Consider the following 19,467-nt stretch of genomic DNA (forward strand, 5'->3'; position numbering starts at 1 on the left):
TCCTCTGACCCTTCACCATTGCTGGCCATAAGGCAACCAGGAGAGTCTGGGCTTGCAGATTCGCATTCTGTCAGGCACGAGTTTTTTCTGCCAGTTTCTCTTGGGCATTGGAACTTTAAAGGCCTACCAGGTCTCTAATAGGATGTTTGGAGGTGAATGAGGTGTTTGGAGGTAGTTTCTAGCTTTTTTCTGTGTGCTGTGAGATAGCAGTGAGAAATTGCTATTCACTTTGGCATTTTTCTCTGCTATGTGTACTTTCCTGAGTGGGATGTGGGAGGGGCTGTGTCTGGGGGAAAGCAAGAGCTGAGAGGTTTGGCAAATTTGCCTGTGTGTTTTTGCTGCTAATGTGATCAGAGGAGTTAGGTGATGGTTTAAAAGAAGAAAGGTGAAGGAAGAGAGTGGATGTAGGAAACTTTTCTGAACAGGGTGGGGAGAGAGAAGGCAGCGGCAGGATGGGCTGCATCTGAGGGGTGAGTTGGAAAGGGCTTCCTGTGGTGAGGCGGCATTTGCATATGACTGAGTTAGGAAAACAGAGGCTGTAAGGGGTTCTTGGTAGGATTAAAGGTGAGTGAGTTTTCAGCAAAAAGTTTTTTTTAACACAGAGAGGGACTTTTAACATTTGTAACTTTTGAAGAGGACATAGGAGGGACTTAGTAGGAGGAGCGCAATAGGAATGTCTGAGTCTGGATTGGTTGGGATAGAAGAGCAACTGGAGAACAAAGAGGTCAACTTGGCGGGTATAACCCTGGTAACAGATAATGTAAGAGGTAGGATAGGAATGGCTGAGTTTGTATTGTTCAGGATGAAGGGGGAGGGCGAGGTTTCAGACAAAGAGATCTACCTTTGGCAAGAATTTGGGCGGTCTTTAGAGGAGATGCTGGCGGGTGGTGGGGGTGGTGGTGATGAAACTGCGACAGTAAGACAGAAACAGAGTTACGGGAGCGAAACAAAAGAAAATGTCTTTAAGTCCACTGGCGGAAAGTGTTTAGATGCCGAACTAGTTTATTTTTAGGCCACTGAGAGTTATTACTTAGCTGGTATTGTGGCCACTCAGTTACAGAAAAAGGATCTTGAGGCAGAGGTCCTCAGCTAGACTCAAGTGTGAGAGATTTGAGAGAAGGCAGTTCAAGAGACCTTCTCTTGAAAGCTTGGATAGACGTTGGCTTCCCATGGTTCCCAGATCTGTGGGTGAGGCAACTGGAATTCCAGAGCGTCCTCTGGAAACCGGGAGTCTCAAGAACTCTTACGAGTGGAGAGAGGCTATAGACAGCTTGAGCGTCCTCAGAGCCATCATAACCTGGAAATGCCTGGCATTTCTGGTTGGCCTTCCAACACAGATCTGTGTTTTTTGTGGGTATGTGAGATGGAAGGACAATGGAACAGATCTGGGTTCTCATGGGAGTTCACAATGTTTGGACTGGAAAGCTTAAAAGCTTTGGAACAGAGGAATAAAGGCTTAATATGCCTGGAAATCAATTTGGTCTAGCTTTAGGAGCCTCCAGGAGAAGGAGAGGGAGAATACAGAGATCAGAAAGACAAAAGGGGCAGAGATCTGGCCAGCAGCTGCCCACACAGAGCACAGGGGAGAGGGAGAGCAGCAGAACTTTACTTTACCGTTCAGGCATCTGCACACTGCACAGACTGGTTCGGAAGAGAGTAAGGGGCGCCAGCACTCGCCCTAAGGCAGGGGCGCAGCACCTTAACTCATCTCCCGGGTTTCGGCACCATATGTTAGGTTAGGTTATGTAGTGGACTTAAAGAAGAAATCAGAGAGAACAAGAAAAAGCTAAATGCAGCTTTATTAAAATGGGGAAAGGGGAGCTCCCAGGTGAGTTCCTCATCCTGGAGAGGCAGAATGGGAAGTCACACTGTGAACTTACTGGGAAGGATTTTTATCAACAGAGTCTTTAGGGAAGGACATTCCACTGATTTACGAGCCACCTGCTAGCTTATACAGGCAAGGCCATTTTCTTATCTTCAACAGCAAGGCCATCAGCATTTGAGTTCTGAATTCTTCATTCTTCTCTTTGGCCTCTTTGCCCAGACTAACAACTTCTACTAGTGAAATTTCAGAAGACTTTGCTGCCCTGATCAGTAGGGAGTTTCGCTGCTAACCCCAAGGCCGTGCTTTGATGGACAATCTTCCTATGATGTATTTATAGCCTCAGAAACCCAATTGAGGATCCGTTTTAAGTTGAAACCACGTTGATGACAATGAAAGAGTATTAAGGTGGTGGTGTTATTGTTATGTGACATCAAATCGCCTGCCATTCACAGCCCTGAATCTTTTTATATCCTGAGCTAACCTTATGTTTCTCCAACACACCCACCTCCATTACCCCAGTCACTGAGTCAATCCATCTCATCCAGGGTCTTTCTCTCTTGGGCTGTCCCTCCCAAGCATGAGATCCCTCTCCAAGGACAGGTCCTGCCTTTTAGCCTGCCAAAAGTATGTCAGATGGAACTTCAGAATCCTTGTCTCCAAGGAGCAGCATGGTTTCACCCTCCCCAGGGCTAATCTGTTTGTTCTCTTAGTTGTTCAGTACTATTTTCTAGCACCACAGCTCAAAGGCACTAATTTTCCTTCAGTCATCTCTAGTCATTATGCAGCTTCCTGATGCATAGCACTTAACTGCGAAGACCATGGCCTAGATCAGGCGCACCTTAGTCTCCAGACTGACATTGTTGCTCTTGGGTACTCTGAAGATGTCCTTGACAGCAGACTTTTTCCACATTCGTCTTTAGATTTCCTGGCTGCTAGTACGAAGAGTGTTGATTGTGGAGCCAAGTAAACTAAAGCTGTTAACAATCTCAATCTCTTCACCATCTATCATGATGCTGCCAATCAGACCAGAAGGAGAAGAGTAATAGGGTAGTATTAATAAATTCAGGATTATTAAAATACATGGTATGGTTGTAAAACTGACATTAGTTGCCTCCAGCCTGCAAAACTGGTTGCTTTGCCCTAGAAATTCTTTTTCTTTCCTTAGTGATGTAAAGTACTTGAAGCTGTTTACCAGGAAAGGAAATGCATCTCTCCTGGATGAGTACTTACCTATTTGAAGCTATATTTCTCAGTTACATCAATTTTTTTTGGATTAACATTTACCTCTTTGAAGAAGTTTCTCTCAGTTATATGTGATTCTTTTTTGGATGACATTTATCTCTTTGAATATGTTTCTCAGTCATATGTAAACTCCATGTTTACTAGTAATTGTAACATCAAACCCAAGTATCACTCTTAGACAGTTTTTGTGGGTTTTGGGGTGGGGTTTTTTTGAGAAGTTTGGTTTGTGGTTTGTTGTTTGGTTTTGGGGGTTTTTTTTAGGGAGAGGCAGTGTTTTAGAGGATTCTGCTCTCCCAGATCTGCAGTAAAATGTTTTGTGCACTGCAATCCATTTGTCTTACTGGCAGTTGACTGTGGGGGGAAAACCCTTGTGTTCAGTAACAAGAGCATGAAAGAAAGAGAATAATTCCAGTTCATATCCCTGTTTGGGCAGAAATAGCATTCTGCATATCCACCTCTGCATTCCGGTTTTCAAACAGTCATTTTCCAGTGCACCTCAAATTTACAAAAATTACTGTTTAGGTGAGAGGTTAAGAAATGAACATTTTTTTTTTCCTGTGTGACTCATTCTTTTTTTTTATTTATTTATTTTTACAGAGGTTTTGGATTTCCATTCACTCATTGCCGCAATTTTCTCCCTGCCCATCCTTCCCCACCAGCTCGCTTCCCCCTCCGAAGAGAGAGAAAAAAAATTCCTTCATTAGTATACAATTCCCACGTCCCTTCCCCCCACCCCGAGTACACTTCTCTATGCAACCTTAATTCTGGATTCCTGTGCTAACCATAATACTCAATCATATATCACTTCTAATCTGTTCTTTCCCTCATCTGTTTCAATACAATATACATAATTTATCCAGTTTTTTCTGTCATACCCCCACCCTGATGTCAGACCCATTCTACAACAGTGGCACCATGCAGTATTTGTCCCTTTGTGACTGAGATATTTCACTCAGCATAATGTCCTCCAGGGTCACCCACTTTGAATAATATTGCATGAGTTCCTTGTTTTTCAATGCTGCGTAGTATTCCATTATGTGGATATACCACAGCTTCTCTATTCATTCGTTTGTTGATGGGCCCTTAGGCTGCTTCCAACTCTTTGCTATTGTCAACAAAGCTGCAATAAACATGGGTGTGCATATATCTGCTTGGATGGCAGGCATGGTCTCTGATGGTTTTCTTGGTGATGATTTAAAAACTTTAATGGATATAGTGTGTATATGCACACCTTGTCATTTTTGTTATTATTTAACCATAAACTTAAAATGCTTTCGGGAACTTTACCAAGCGATCAACTAAATGAGTACTGCTCTCTATATAGGTTTTTTTTCAAATATTGTCTATGATTTAAAAACTTTTGCTTTAACAGATCTTTGGTTATTAATTAAAATGTTAGTTCATTATGGGACATTACTGTGTTCACATATATTGGTGATGTTATTTCCGGCACCAAAAAGTATACTTCTAATTCCAGTGTTATATCGCCTCCTACACAGGGGTGTCCATGATGACTATGTAATCTGCATTGTTGTTTTTATGTGCCATTGAGTAGCGACTGAATCATAAAGTAATCTTTATTATTTTCTAAATTTAAATAATGAAGACTACTGGAAAGTAGAATGTTGTTCTGATTAAAAGAAGTGGAAGGAGGCAGTGTCGTAGACAGGGAAAAGTTGTTTCTTTACAATCTTAATGGAGACCTCAGGTGACTATAAGGGTAGTTTTCAATCTATAATGATGTTGCACAGTCATTCCCAGTTAGAGTACCAGGCCTTTATATTCTCATATGGATGATTTTTGGTTATGGGCTTCTCTCAAAATAGTTCATGTTCATGGATAAGGAAGCCATCTTCAGCAGAGACAATCCAATTACCAGAGGAGTGGCAGTTCCTAAAATGGGCTCTGGATGGCCAAAGGTGATTTTGGATGTTGATTGTGAATAAAAGTAAAATTAAATCCTTGACTACCTCAGTCTTTTCTTGGCTTATAATGAGTTACGAAGATTTTTATTAAGGCATAATCCATAATGAGAACAATAGTCTTTAAATTTCATCACTATGTACTGTAAGACATCTTCATTTTCACTGAGAAAAATTGTATCATCCACATCACACATTTTTAAATGAATCTCCCCCCAAACCTAATGCTCATTTATTTTTCATATAGTCCACCTTCCCGGATGATTCGCTCATGTACAAATAGAATATAGGTATAGTGAAAGAATCCAACTCCAAAGCACACTTTTCCTAAATTTAAATGAAGCAGTATTCCCTCATTTTGTTCAAAATAGTATTTCTTGGTCTGTGTACAGCTTCTGCATGTGCACAATTAAATGTTCTGGAATTCCCATCCTTCACAATATTTTTAGTAATCCGTGATACACCTGAATGCCTTAGTATGTTATTATTGTTATGTGCTGTCAAGTCACTTGAGCCAATTTCATACAGAAGCAATAACCCAGAAATCAACTCATCTACCTAAAGTCAACTGATATCTGAAAAAGAAGCAAAACCCTTTAAATGGGGAAACAACAGCCTTATTAGCAACCATACGGAAGTCATGTGTTTCCTCAAGAAGAGGAAATAGAAATTCCGTTTGACCCAGCTATTCCACTGCTGGGATCACGGAAATCAGAGGCAAGGCATGAATGAATATATGTACCACCTCTTTAACAAATGCTGGCAAAACTGTACATCTGTCAGACATCAGAAATCTGGCACAGGATCCACATCTCCTACCATACACAAAAAAGCAAGTCAAAGGGAATACAAGATCTAGGAATAAAAAAAAAAAAAAGGAAATATCATCACAGAACAAAGTAGGAACAAATTTAGAAGCCCTAGTCTATGGCATTAATAGGCCTGAGAACATAAAATGCACAAAAGGGAGAGAATTAAATTGTTGAATGAGACCTTCTAAAAGTCAAATCTGTATATGGTCAGTTTTGTCATATCAACTTGTTTAAATTGAGCAGATTTAGCAACAGAAGAAAATGGGAATGTCTCTACTACCAACAAAGAAGAGTCAGAGAATGCAGTCCTTTGTGAACAGTAATTCCTGCACATGACAGAGTAGGTCCAAGATGAGAACAGCAGCAGCAATAAAGAATCAAGAGACTGATATGAGGTGGAGTTGACCTGGGAATGTTCCCCCATGAAGACAGAGCCAGGGGCTTATGCCCAAGCTTGCTGCAGGACTTGGGCATGGGTGAAGTAGAAAGACAACATAATTGTCAGGACTAAGCAGAGAGCTTTTAAACATTTATCTAAAGCCTTGAGATTAAAGGCCAAAGGGCCTTTGAGTATTTTTGATAGCCTGTCATGACTAAGGATACCTGAAATGTAACCTGTTCACTTCTTTAATAAATCCCACAATTAAGACTATGACTGTGAGTTCTGAGTGGCCATTGCAACAGATGAGTGGATCCTCCTGGGAACCTTGGGAAGGGTAGTTGGCATTGGTAGAAGTAGGCTCTCTAGTGACTTAGTGGTAAGGAGTTGAGCTGCCATCCCAAAAGGACGAGATTCTAATAACTAGCTGTTCTTTGGGAGAAAGATGGACAGTCTCTTCTTTACAGTTTACTACAATTTACTGCCCCAAGTCAGCTACGAGACAGTTCTGACTCGAGGATATATTTAACAACAGGCTTAGGAGCATATGGGTATGTCCAACCTCCTGGAAAGGGGTTTTATGCTACAGGTGTTTCTGATAGGGACTGTTCCCTCTTGAGAAGGTAGAGTGCAGACTCAGCTGCCCCAGGCCACTTGCATTGTTTTGCAAAATGTCATAACACTTTATGTGCTTGTGTTTATCTTTTGAGGATTCTTACTGTCATATTAAAGCAAATTGCTACTTAAGTATGTTACAGTTAAAATTAAAAGAAATGCAATCCTTTAGTAATACAATCCTTACTATTTAAAATTTCTTTATTCTAGGATGGAAGACTCACATTTCAACCAGGAAATCAGGTAGTGAAACTTCCTTTTGTCAACACCATGAAAGCTCATGGCACTACCTTTCTCAATGCCTACACAAACTCTCCAGTTTGCTGTCCTTCACGAGCAGGTATGAACATAGTTAGTACTGGTCAAATAAAGTGACAACACATTGAAAATAAATTCACAGTTTAAAAGTTCTACCTAAATATAAGTCACATTTGGTACCTAGTAAATTTGGTCATTTAAAAAAAAATATGTGTGATAAATGCTTTCAGGTATGTCTTGGAATAAGAATTTCTAATATAGTTTTCAAAAGCAAGAATTTTATTACTTAAAATGGCATCTAGTTAATATATTACAGGTTCATTTCTTTATAGTTGGCAACTAAGAATCTTTTGATAATTTAAAAATGAGGAAATACTCGAATTTCCTAAAAGAATTCTATTTCCAAAGAAATGTTTCTATAAAGTCATAGGGAAATGGGAGAACTTATGTGTGGATAATAATGAATCTCTAACATATTAAGAAGTTCGTCTCTAACTTAAATATCTTCTTTTATTAAGTTACCATGATAATTGCCTTTTATTATGTTCATCTTTATAAACCTGATCTTTACTTGAACTTGGGAGTTGAAAGCAATACATATCAGATAATTCTGCATGTTGTGACACTCCTTATAGTACATACAAAATAAGAATGTTAAAATTGCCTCAGTGTGTTCATTGTGACTGCTTAACTAATATAGTGATATTAGCTTTATCTGAAATTTTCCATGTGTTTTACGATTTTAATCTTTGTTTTTTGTTGTTAAGTGCTGTCAAATCACTTGCAACTCATATCGACCCCATGACAATAGCTCTGGACAATTGCTCCATCCTGTGCCAACCTCATCATCTCCAACACACCCACCCCCATTCCCACAGTAACTGAGTCAATCCATCGCATCCAATTCTTCCTCTCTTGCACTGCCCATCCACACACTGAAGCATAATGCCCCTCTCCAAGGATTGGTCCCTCCTTGCAACACACCCATAGTATGTAAGATGACACTTCAAAATCCTTGCCTCCAAGAGAAACTTGGTTTCACCCTCTCCAGGGCAAACTTGTTTATTCTCCTAGCAGTCCACAGAATATTCAGTTCTCTTCTCCAGCACCACAGCTCAAACACATCAATTCTCTTTTTCTTATCCCTAGTCATTGTCTAGCTTTCTGATGCACACCAAGTAATTACAAAGACCATGGTCTGGATCAGGTTCACCTTAGTCTCCAGACTGATAACCTTGCCCTTCACTGTGGAGAGATTTCTGACCACAGATTTTCCCAATGAAATGCATCTTTTGATTTCCTGGCTGCTAGTACCAAGAGTGTTGAGTGTGGAGCCAAGCAAACTAAATCTGCTAACAATCTGAATCTCTTCACCATCTATCATGATACTTCCAATTAGCTCAGCGGTGAGAATCTTTGTTTTCTTGATGTTGAGCTTCAATCCCTATTGAATGTGACAGTGCTTGACCTTCTGAAGTAAATGCCTCAGGTCCTCCTCAGTTTCCGTGAGCAAGGTGTGTCATCTGCATTAACACAGGTTGTTGATGAGTCTTTCTCCAATCCTGATGCCACATTCCTCCTCATCCAGCCCAGCCTCCCAGATGATCTGTTGCACATATAGATTGGAAAGGTATGAAGATAGAATGCATCCCTGGGTAAGCCTTTCCTTATTTTGAACCATGTAGTGTTTCCTTATTCTGGTCTGATTCCTTATTCTGATGACTTCCTCCTGCTCCAAGTATAGGTTTCTCATTAGCACAATCAAGTGTTCTGGGACTCCCACTCTTCTCACAGTCAGCCACAGTTTGTTTCAATCCACACAGTCAAACGCCTTTGCATAATCAATTAAACAAAGATAGACATTCCTCTGGTATTCTCTGTTTTTTAACCAAGTTTCATCTAACATGAGCTAAATATCCTTAAAATCACTCAGACTGCACTTCTGGCAATTCTCTGTTGATTTGCTATTCTAGACGTTTTTGGGTAATTTTCAGCAGGATCTTGCTTACATGTGATAGTAATGTTATTGTTCGATAGTGATTGGTCATCCACTTCCAAATTTGCAGGCCTTTAAAAACTCTGTCGATTACAAGTGGGGTGGGGGAAACCACTGGAGAAGCTCAATATCAGCTGTGAAAACTAGGTCAGGTGCTGATTGTGGAACAGACCACCAACTACTCAGATACAAGTTCAAACTAAAGCTAAAGCCAAAATTTGACTTTGAGTCTATCCCACCTGAATTTCAAAACCATATCAGGAACAGGTTTGAGGCTTTATACTTTAATCTCCTTTCATTCTGTCTGAATTCACTCCTGTTAAAATCCAGTATTTTTCATTTTTATTATAGCAACTTAACAAACATCGTTTTAATGACAAGATGTTGGTTCGGTTACTGCCTTTGAGTTAATTCTTATTCATATCAACCCTGCGGGTCAGAGACCTGTTCCATGGGGTTTCGAAGGCTGTAATCTTTATAGAAGCGAACTACTACATCTTTTTCTCTCAGAGCAGTTGGTCAGTTCAAACTCTTGCACATTTGGTTAGCAGCCGTGTGTGTGTGTGTGTGTGTGTGTGTGTGTGTGTGTGTGTGTGTGTGTGTGTGTAATTGCCCATCTTTCTCCCGTAGAGCACTGGCACTGGTGGATTCAAACTACATGACTTTGGGATGGCTGTGCAGCTCCTTACCAGTAGCCCACCAGAGGTCCCTCTTACACCATAAACAGCATCCAACAATTGAGTTCTGTATTTAAGTTACTGAGATGATACTCTCTGTAATTTGAGTCACAAGTGTTTTCCCTAAGTGTTAAGCACTAATGGGCCTAATAGATAAAAAGGTATGCTGCCAGTTCAAAAGCTGGTGATTCAAATTCACCAGTGGCTATGAGGGAGAAAGATGGATACTCTCCTCCTATGTGTGTTGTTGTGTTTTGGTTGTTATTCGTTGGTGTTGACTGCCCCGAGTCGAGCACAACTCATAGTGCCCCTATGAACAAAAGGCTTGAAGCTCCTCTACAACTATTGGCATCTATCAAAGTTCATAGAGTTTCCAGAGACAAGTTTCTTAGGAAGTGGATACCACTCCTGCTTTATTGCCCCTAAAAACCTACTAGAGGGTCATCTGTGAGTTCTATTCAGACTCAAGGACAGTAAGAAAAAGAAATAATTATTTCTACATAATTGAACTATGTTTTCTTTGTTGCTGTATACTGACAAGCGGGACTGACTTTCCATACAGTCTTCAGAGGCAGTAATCACTTGGGAGGAGAGTGCCCATCTTTCTCCCGTGGAGCACCTGGTGGAAAAGGAAACCTAAGCTATGTTGTTATAACTGATATTTTAAGTACTAAGAGCCAGTTGTATTCAAAACCATTTTGCTTGCTTTATTTGATGTATCTCAGCCAGTAGAGTGAGTTTAATGGGCTTAAATAAGTACATTGGAGATAGTGATGATGGCACAATATTGGGCCAGGTTTTGATCTGTTATGTCACTATAAGAGAGACTCAGGGGCACATCACAGCAACAACAGTGGCTTTAAAGACCCCATTCTCACATTCTGGTAGCACTAGACCACACGTGGTATACAGGCAGGAGAAGCAGAGGACATGTCTCTGGGCTTAGACTTTTGAGTCTGGTTTGGAAGGCAGGCATTGTTAACAGAGCTGCCTGGCAGGGCTGTTGCTGCTGCTCCCCTGTGTAGAACACCGAGCCGTGTTCAGCTCCCTCAGCTCACTCTTTACTCTTCACTTGCTTTCTCTCACTCCACTCTGCTCCTGTTCCCACCCTTAGCTCCACTCATTTCTTTGGCTCTACCCGTACCTCCAGCAGCAGCAATAGTGGTACCATTGCTGAAGAGAACAAGAAGTGGGCTCCCATAAAGATTTATTATGATGGTCACAGGTCAAAATCGCATAGGGTCCTATTTTACAGAATATAGCATTAAACAACAAACACTTCAATATACCTTACACTCACTGATTTATTGCCATAGAGTTAGAACTGACTAATAGCAGATCCTCCAGGTTTTCAAGAAACTGTAAATCACACAGAAGGAGAATGCCGACTTTGTCCCTCAGAACAGCTGGTGGGTTTGAAGCAGCAGATAGGCATGGCCTTTGTTTGTATTAGCAGCACAACTCTCTGCCTTCTTGTTGTTGTTGTTGTTATATGCTGTCGAGTCACCTGCAACCCTATGTACAGCAGCTCTGAAGCCTGCCCTGTCCTGAGCCAGCCTCACTAATTCCGACACACCAACCCCGATTGTCCCATTTACTGTATCAATCCATCTCAACCAAGGTCTTCCTCTCCAGTGCTATGCCTCTACACTTTCAAGCATGATGTCCTTCTCCAAGGACCGGTCCATCCTGACCATGTGCCAAAGTATATGAGATGGAACTTCAAAATCCTATCCTCTAAGGAGAAACTATGTTTCACCCTCTCTAAGACAGAACTGTTTATTTTCTTGGCAGTCCATGGTATGTTCAAGAATCTTCTCCAGAACCACAATTTGAAGGCATCGATTCTTTTCTTCTTTCATCCATTTCATTTGTTAACAACCTCAACCTCCTCTCCATCTATTATGGTGCTGCCACTTGGCCCAAGGTGAGGATCTTTGTTTTCTTGATGTTGAGCTTCAATCCATATTGCAGACTACAGTCCTTGAGCTTCTGCAGCAAGCACCTCAGGTCCTCCTCTGTTTCAGCAAGCAGAGTTCTGTCATTGGCATAACATATGTTGTTGATGAGTCTTCTCCCAAGCCTGATGCCACATTCCTCCTCCTAAAGCCCTGCTTCCCAAATGATCTGTTCTGCATGAAGATTGAAATGATATGGAGACAGAATGCATCTCTGATGCACTCCTTTCCCGATTTTGAACCGTGCGATGTTTCCTTGCTTTGTTCTGAGGACTGCTTCCTGGTCCAAGTGTAGGTTTCACCTGAGCACAATCAGTTATTCTGGGATTCCCATTTTCCTCAAGAGTAGCCACATCTTGTTGTGACCACACAGTTAAATGCCTTTGCATAGTCAATAAAACACAGATAGATATTCATCTGGTACTCTCTGCTTTCTGCCAAGGTCCATCTGACATTGCCAGTAATGTCTCTAGTGCCATGGCCTCTTCTAAACCCAGCTTGTATTTCTGGTAGTTCTTTGTCAATGTACTGTACCAGTCATTTCTGGATAATCTTCAGCAAGATTTTGTTAATGTGTGGTAATAGTGATATTGGTTGATAATTTCCACACTCTGTCGGGTTACCTTTTTTTGGAATGGAAATAAATATGGATCTTTTCCAGTCAGTTGTCTAGGGAGTTGTCCTCCAGATTTCTTGTCACAACCTGGTAAGCACATCCAGGGCAGCATCTGTTTGTTGAAATATGGCAATTGGTATTCCATCAATTTATTTCTTTTTTGCCAAGTTTTTAGAGTAGCCTGAACTTTCTCCTTCATCACCATTGCCTCTTGATAATACATTGTTTCTTGAAATTCTTCTGTGTCAGCCAGTTCTTTGTGGTACAGTGACTCCATATACTCCTTCCATCTTCTTTTAATGCTTCCTGAATCATCCAGTAGTCTGCCCATAGCATCCTTAAGCATTGCAACTCACAGCTTGAATTTGTTTTTCAGTCCCTTCAGATTAAGAAATGCCAAATGAGTTTGGCCCTTTTGATTTTCCAACTCCAGCTCCTTGCACATTTCATTATAATACTTTGCTTTGTCTTCCTGAGCTACCCTTTGAAATCTTCTATTCAGCACCTTGACATCTTGATTTCTTCTCTTTGCTCCAAGCAACTTAAATCCTGAAGGTGAATTGACTCATCTGTAAAATAACCGCTTGTAGGGTCTATTCCCCTAATTAAATGAAATGACAGTCAGAATTATTGCTTAACCCATCTAATGCTGCTATGTCTTATTTTAGAGCAGGAGCCCTAAATTTGTAGTAGACTGCTTTCTCTTAATAATTGTCTGAATAGTTAAATTATTAAGCTTTACTTTGACCTGTGTTTCATATTATTTTTCAGCACTATGGAGTGGCCTCTTCATTCATTTGACAGAATCTTGGAATAATTTTAAGGGCCTAGATCCAAATTATATAACATGGATGGATGTCATGGAGAAGCATGGCTACAGAACACAAAAATTTGGAAAATTGGATTATACTTCAGGACATCATTCTGTTAGGTAAGAAAAAAAAGGAAGGTAATAATAATAATAGTCTGGCTTCTGCAACAGTATGTGCAGGATATACTGTTTTGACTTTTACTCTTTTCTACCTCTACAAGGTGAAAGTAAATCTCTTAATCTCTTAATTATATTAAATCTAGTTGAAACTATATCTAATCTTCTTAAAATTACCCAGATACTGGTCATTTTGTTTTTATTAAACATTAAAGATCTAGAAATACTATCTATAAAGGTACTTTATGATTTATTTTAACTGATTTTTAATTTCATAATGCTACTTTATTACTTATTTCATAATCTGCTTTAAAACCCATAATCCTTTTGCTACTTGCCCTTGATAATTCTGGTTATTGTTCTTTTTTTTTAATCTCCCATTTTACCAACTTCTCAGAAACCAAACACTAAGTATAGTGGCTAAGAGTAGAAGTCTAGAATCAGGTATTTCTACCACTAACAACTTTGTCTAATCAAGGTTAGTAGCTATTGTTAACCTTGTCTTCTTGGGCACGTTATCTAAAATAATTAGTTGAAAGTTCATTTCATTGTTGTGATCATTAGAATAATATATGCAAAAATGTACTAATGTATCAGGCTTCCAAACTAGTTCATGGCCTGCATCTGGAAATTTGTATCTTAGGGTTTATTCTAACATTTCCCAGCTGGTAAGGATGTGATTCTAACATTTCCTAACTGGTAGGGGTGGCCAGCTCACTGTTCCTAGACTGTGCAGTGTTTGTACTGAACATTTGTTTCCTCCTGGGAGTCTGGAATTTTGCAGCTTGCTAGACAGAGGACAAATCGGAAAATGAACAAATTGGTCTTAAAAGAAGTACAGCCAGAACGTGTCTTAGATGTGATGATGATGGTGAAACGTTGTCTCCTGTTCTTTGTTGTCCCTAGAGAAGGAGTTCATGCTCAGTAAACAGAGGGTTAGAGAAAAATAGGAGTCCCCTCGATGAGACGGGCCGACACAATGGCTGTAACAGTGGGCTCAAACGGAGAATGGCACAGGACCTGGCAGTGCTTCATTCTGCTGTGTGTGGGGTCACTGTGAGTAGGAACTGACTCAAACCCAACAAAAGAGGCAGAGAGTACATACATAACCAGCACACAATAAAAACCTGGGGTCCTGTGTTTTCTAATGAGCTGCCTTGGGAGACAATACTTCACAATGCTGAAGGAATTAAAATCATGCTTCTGTAAAGATTCAGAGCTTTGAAAAATGTCTTGGGCAATTCTACTGTGTCCATTCTGAAGAATAAAAAGAATAAAACCTCATCACTGGTGAGCCAGTTTCTCATAACTTGGGAGGTAACTCCCCATCTTTCTCCCTGGAAGCGGATAGATTCAAACCACCAAAAAGGCGCAACCATTGGGTTAGCAGCACAGATCCCTACATCATGCTGTTGTGGCTGCTGGTACCATTGAATGAGCATAACTCATAGCAGCTCTTTGAACAACAGACCTGAACCCTGTCCTGTGCCATCTTTATCATATCTGACACACTTGAACCTGTTGCTGCAGTCACTGTGTCAGTCCATCTCATTAGGGGTCATTCTCTCTTTCTCTGACTTTCAACCTTTCCATGCATAATACACTTTTCCAAGGAGTAGTCTCTTCTAGCAATATATTCAAACTATGAGAGATGAAGCTTTGCTACTTTACCTCCAGGGAACACTCTGGCTGCACTTTCTTCAAGACAAATAGCTCTTTGGCTGCCCTTTCTCTAAGACATATCTCTTTGTTCTTTTGTCAGTCCATGGGATATTCAGTACCCTTCAACACCACGGCTCAAAGGCATCAGTTCTTCTGTCATCTTTATTTGTTGTCAAGCTCTCAGATATGGATAGCAAGTGATTGAAAAGACCATGGCTTGAATCAGGTGTGCCTTAGTCTTCAAACTGACGTCATTGTTTTTTTTGTATTTTGGAGAAGTCTCTGATGGTGGGCTTGTCCAATACAATGTGTCTCCTGATCTCCTAATTGCTGGTACCAAGGTTGTGAATCAAAGTGAGATAAAATCACTGACAGCTTCAGTCCTTTCTCTGTCTGTGGTGGTGTTGCTTTTTGGCCTAGTGGTGAGGACCTTTGTACTCACTAGATAGGGTTGATAGAAAACAGCATTGGATTAACTCTAGTGGGTCAAGTTTTGGTTTGGTTTATGTGACTCTATTAGAAAAGGACTCGGACAATTGCACTCAAGATTTTGCCCCAAGTGCCTTTTCTTTTTGCTGATTTTTCTTTATATATTTTCTTTGTGATCAGTTATAACCTTTGGTACAACTGTTGTATGTGCTGAGTCCTTCTAGTGAGTGAAGAGATGATCATCTTAGGAACCCTTGACACAAACCCTAAGACTTTAAATTAGTACCTCTTAACTAGCAGATGCTAATTGAGGGTCCGTGGTAATAGTAGTAATGAAGAGTAGGATGCAGTGGTGATGATAGGTAAGGACATGAAAAAATATTCATAAAAACAGTAAGTTTTAATAAGCTGTACTAAGTAAGTAGTATCAGGAAGCACTGTAGGCAGTTGCACTACTAAACCAAGGGCTGTGGCTCTCTCACAGTTCAATACTCCATCTGAAATATAGTCTCAAATACCCAATGGAGGATCAGCTATGAGTCAGTGCTGACTATATGGTAATAACTCTGAGTTTTTAAAAATGATCCACAATACCCCAAGCATTAATCTTGTTCTACTAGTTATAAGGAGCTCTGGTGGCCTACAGGTAAGAAGCTATGCTGCAATCTCAAAGGGGCTCAGTTCAAATTCACCAGCTGCTCCAATAGAAAAGGACGGACAGTTTCTTCCCGTATGATTAACTGCCTCCGAAAACCTGCTGAAGGATCAGTTACGGGTTAGTTCTGACTCGATGGCACTCAACACCAACAACTGGTTAATAATATTTTTATTTCTCCTTTTTTTGGACTTCCAAAATCTAAAAGAAAGCAACCCCATCTCAGTCTTCTAATCAGATACCAAATGTTGTCAGTCCTACTTTTAAAATATTTTGCTATTTTCTTTTCTTTTCTCATTATTCTCACTATACTAATATCATCTCTTGCATAAACTTCTGAAATTGCTTTCTAACTGGACTGTTTTTCTAACTTAATCTGATCCATTTTTCTCTAGGCAGCCAGAATGATCTTTTAAAAATATACAGACTACTCAACTCCCTTGCTTAAAATACTGCAGGATTTTTATTTGCAGGTAGGTTAAAATTATAAATCTATAGCATGTTTTATACTATTCTGGAGGGTCTAATCCTTACGTTCAGTATCATTTAGTACCACCGTCCCCCTCCCTCAGTGTGTACCAGCTATTCTGGTCTTCTTATTTCCTGAATAAGTTTTTATTGGATAGTTATCCAATAACTAATGAGTCTCACTGTGAAAAAAAAAAGGCTTTCCCACACTATGCCTCACTAATGTAGCAGAAAGAAAAGGAGAAGATAGATAGTTACATATAGGGCAAGGAGCATAGGCCTTGAGGTAGACAGAACAGGGCTAGACACCCAGGGCCCCTACTTAATTAACATCCTTATATTCTTAGACATGTTGTATGATTCCCCTAAGGGCCAATGTTTTTATCTGTAAACTGAAATTAGTAATATCTATCAACTAATACTGTTGTTATTGTTGTTGTTGTTATGTGCCTTCGAGTCACCTATTACTTACAGCAACCCAATGTACAATAGCTCTGAACCCTGCCCTGTCGTGAACCAGTCTCACTAATTCCAGTACACCTACCCTCATTGCCCTAGTCACTGTATCAATCCATCTCATCCGGGGTTTTCCTCTCCTATGCTGTCCCTCCACCCTTCTGAGCATGATGGCCTTCTCCAAGGATCAGTGTCTCCTGGCTACATGCCCAAAGCATGTGAGACAGAGCTTCAAAATCCTAGCCTCCAAGAAGAAACTCACCCTCTCTAAAACAGACCTATTTGTTATCTTGGCAGTCCATGACCTTCTCCAGCACCACAACTCAAAGGTATTAATTCTTCTTCTATCATCCTTAGTCATTGTCCAGCTCCTGATGCATAGCAAGTAATTGTGAAGTCTATGGCTTATATGAGGCACACGTTAGTATCTAGACTGACATCATTGCTTCTCAGTACTCTGGAAAGGTCCCTGACAGCAGATTTACCTAATGCAGTTTGTTTTTTATTTCCTGGCTGCTGGTGCCAACCATGTTGGTTGTGGAGCTGAGCAAGCTGTAATTGCTAATAACTTCAATCTGTTTTCCATCCGTTATGGTGCTGCCATTTGGTCCAGTGGTGAGAGTCTTTGTCTTTTTGAAGTTGAACTTCAACCTATATTGAAGACTATAATCCTTGAACTTCTGCAGCAGGTACTTCGGGTTCTCCTCAGTTTCAGCAAGCAAGGTTGTGTCCATCTGCATAAGTTAGGTTGTTGATTAGTTTTCCTCAAAGCCTAATCCACATTCTTCCTCATAAAGCTCAGTCTCCTGAATAATCTGTTCTGCATATAGATTGAAAAGGAATGGAAGCAGTATTTAATATTAGACATTAGTACTACCTAGTTGAGTAATAGTACTCAACTTGGAGGCACCTACCACCACCACCACTTTGGGTTTGGGGAGCTCTCATGGCCCAGTGGCTAAGGAATTACTCTGCCAAGCTAAAGACAAGTGGTTCAGATCCACCACTTGCTCCATGGGAGAAAGATGGGCAGCCTCCTTCTAGGCAATTTGCAGCCTATGAAAACCCATACAGCTTAGTAACTTTCATATTTTTCTGGGCAAATTTAAGTAGGACTCACTCTTGGTAGAGGAAATACATGGAGAAGAAATTCCTCTTAATACCTAAGTACATACATAAGAGCATTCTTACTGTTGATAGACTACTTTTCAAAATCAAAATCTATGATTTTACTGAAATTGTGTAGAAATCTGCTTATATTTTCAGCTTTATAGTTTTGTTTTTGTTAATCACTGTAATACTTAGATGTTTCATTTAGGTGTCAAGTGATGCTTTCTTTTTGTGCCAGAGAATGAACACTAATTAAATTATTTGTCTCTTATTATATATATCATTTACTATAAAACAATGGGAATTGCAAGGGCTACCTACTTGATCTTTCAGAAAGTTTTTAGTTAAGTGTTGGTGGTGTCATTCATGAAGATGCCATTTACTGGTCATCAAACCTTGGGCAAAATTATGACACTAGAATGTCAACTTTTTTTAGAATTAACAAAACTAAAGAACAAATAGCCTTGGATGTGTATAGATGGGGAGGTATTTAATTTTATATTGAAAAATTTTATAATCAATTTGTAAGATGAGAACAATTTAATTAGCAAATTTAATATTCATGAATATTACTTAATATACTGATGCCAAAAGATAATCCTTATTTCAATTGGAAAAGTAAAATCAGATTTATTCAATACTTAGTAAATATATATTAAGAGAGCTACTATGGCCCAGGCACTAACTTCTAAATTATGACAATATAAAGATAGTCAAAACGTAAAAATCCTCACCTTCAAGAAGCTTATATTCTATTGATTTCAGAAGAATATTAACCAACTACTGTCTTGTCTTCCCTAAAGTTTAAAACCTGAAAACAAGTTCCTTATTTCATCTTCTATTACTATAAATATGTATGTCTCAATTCAGATAATATTTTCTGCAGTTTATACATTTTTTTTTCATCTTTGACATTAGTAGTTAGTGCATATATAATCTTAGTAACTGATCTTCTTCATAAGCATATGGATAGTATCCTATTACTGATTACCATTGTATAAGGAGAGATCTTGAAATGTTCTTTTGGATGATAAATGCAGTATCAATACTCTTAAATTTGTTATTCCTCATATTGTAGCCCGTATGGCTATTCATTATGAAATGGTAAATATCAGTCTGTTTCACTCACAGATGCCAAAGATTAGTCTAATATTGATCAAACATTTAATCAATATGCGTTGATAGTTACTAGTAATTTAAATGGAAAATTTTGAATAAAAAGAAGGACCAGGAGTTGGAAAATCACCTTGGGAAGGGTGGATTGTCGGCAAAGAGGAAAAACCTCAACCAGGTGGATTGATATGGTGGCTGCTGCAATGGGCTCTTGTGTGTCAGGAAGTGTGAGGATGGTGCAGGATAGAACAGGGTTCTGATATTTTGTTCATAGGATCGCAGTAAATCATATTAGACTCAACAGCACCCAACAACAACAACAGTAACAATAGAAACATCTAATGCC

The 19,467-nt window shown here is 39.7% G+C and overlaps 1 protein-coding gene across 1 annotated transcript in view; it reads left to right on the top strand.

Moving 5' to 3' along the window:
- The window catches only part of ARSK (arylsulfatase family, member K), a 68,791-nt gene that overhangs the window by 4,286 nt on the left and 45,038 nt on the right, over nucleotides 1-19,467 (top strand). Inside the window, 2 exon segments of the mRNA XM_006885392.1 lie at nucleotides 7,006-7,135; nucleotides 13,072-13,231. Coding sequence (XP_006885454.1) covers nucleotides 7,006-7,135; nucleotides 13,072-13,231 — 290 coding nt within the window.

Source organism: Elephantulus edwardii, unplaced genomic scaffold (assembly GCF_000299155.1).
Source record: "Elephantulus edwardii isolate Elephantulus edwardi_28Jun2011 unplaced genomic scaffold, EleEdw1.0 scaffold00043, whole genome shotgun sequence".
Taxonomy (NCBI): domain Eukaryota; kingdom Metazoa; phylum Chordata; class Mammalia; order Macroscelidea; family Macroscelididae; genus Elephantulus; species Elephantulus edwardii.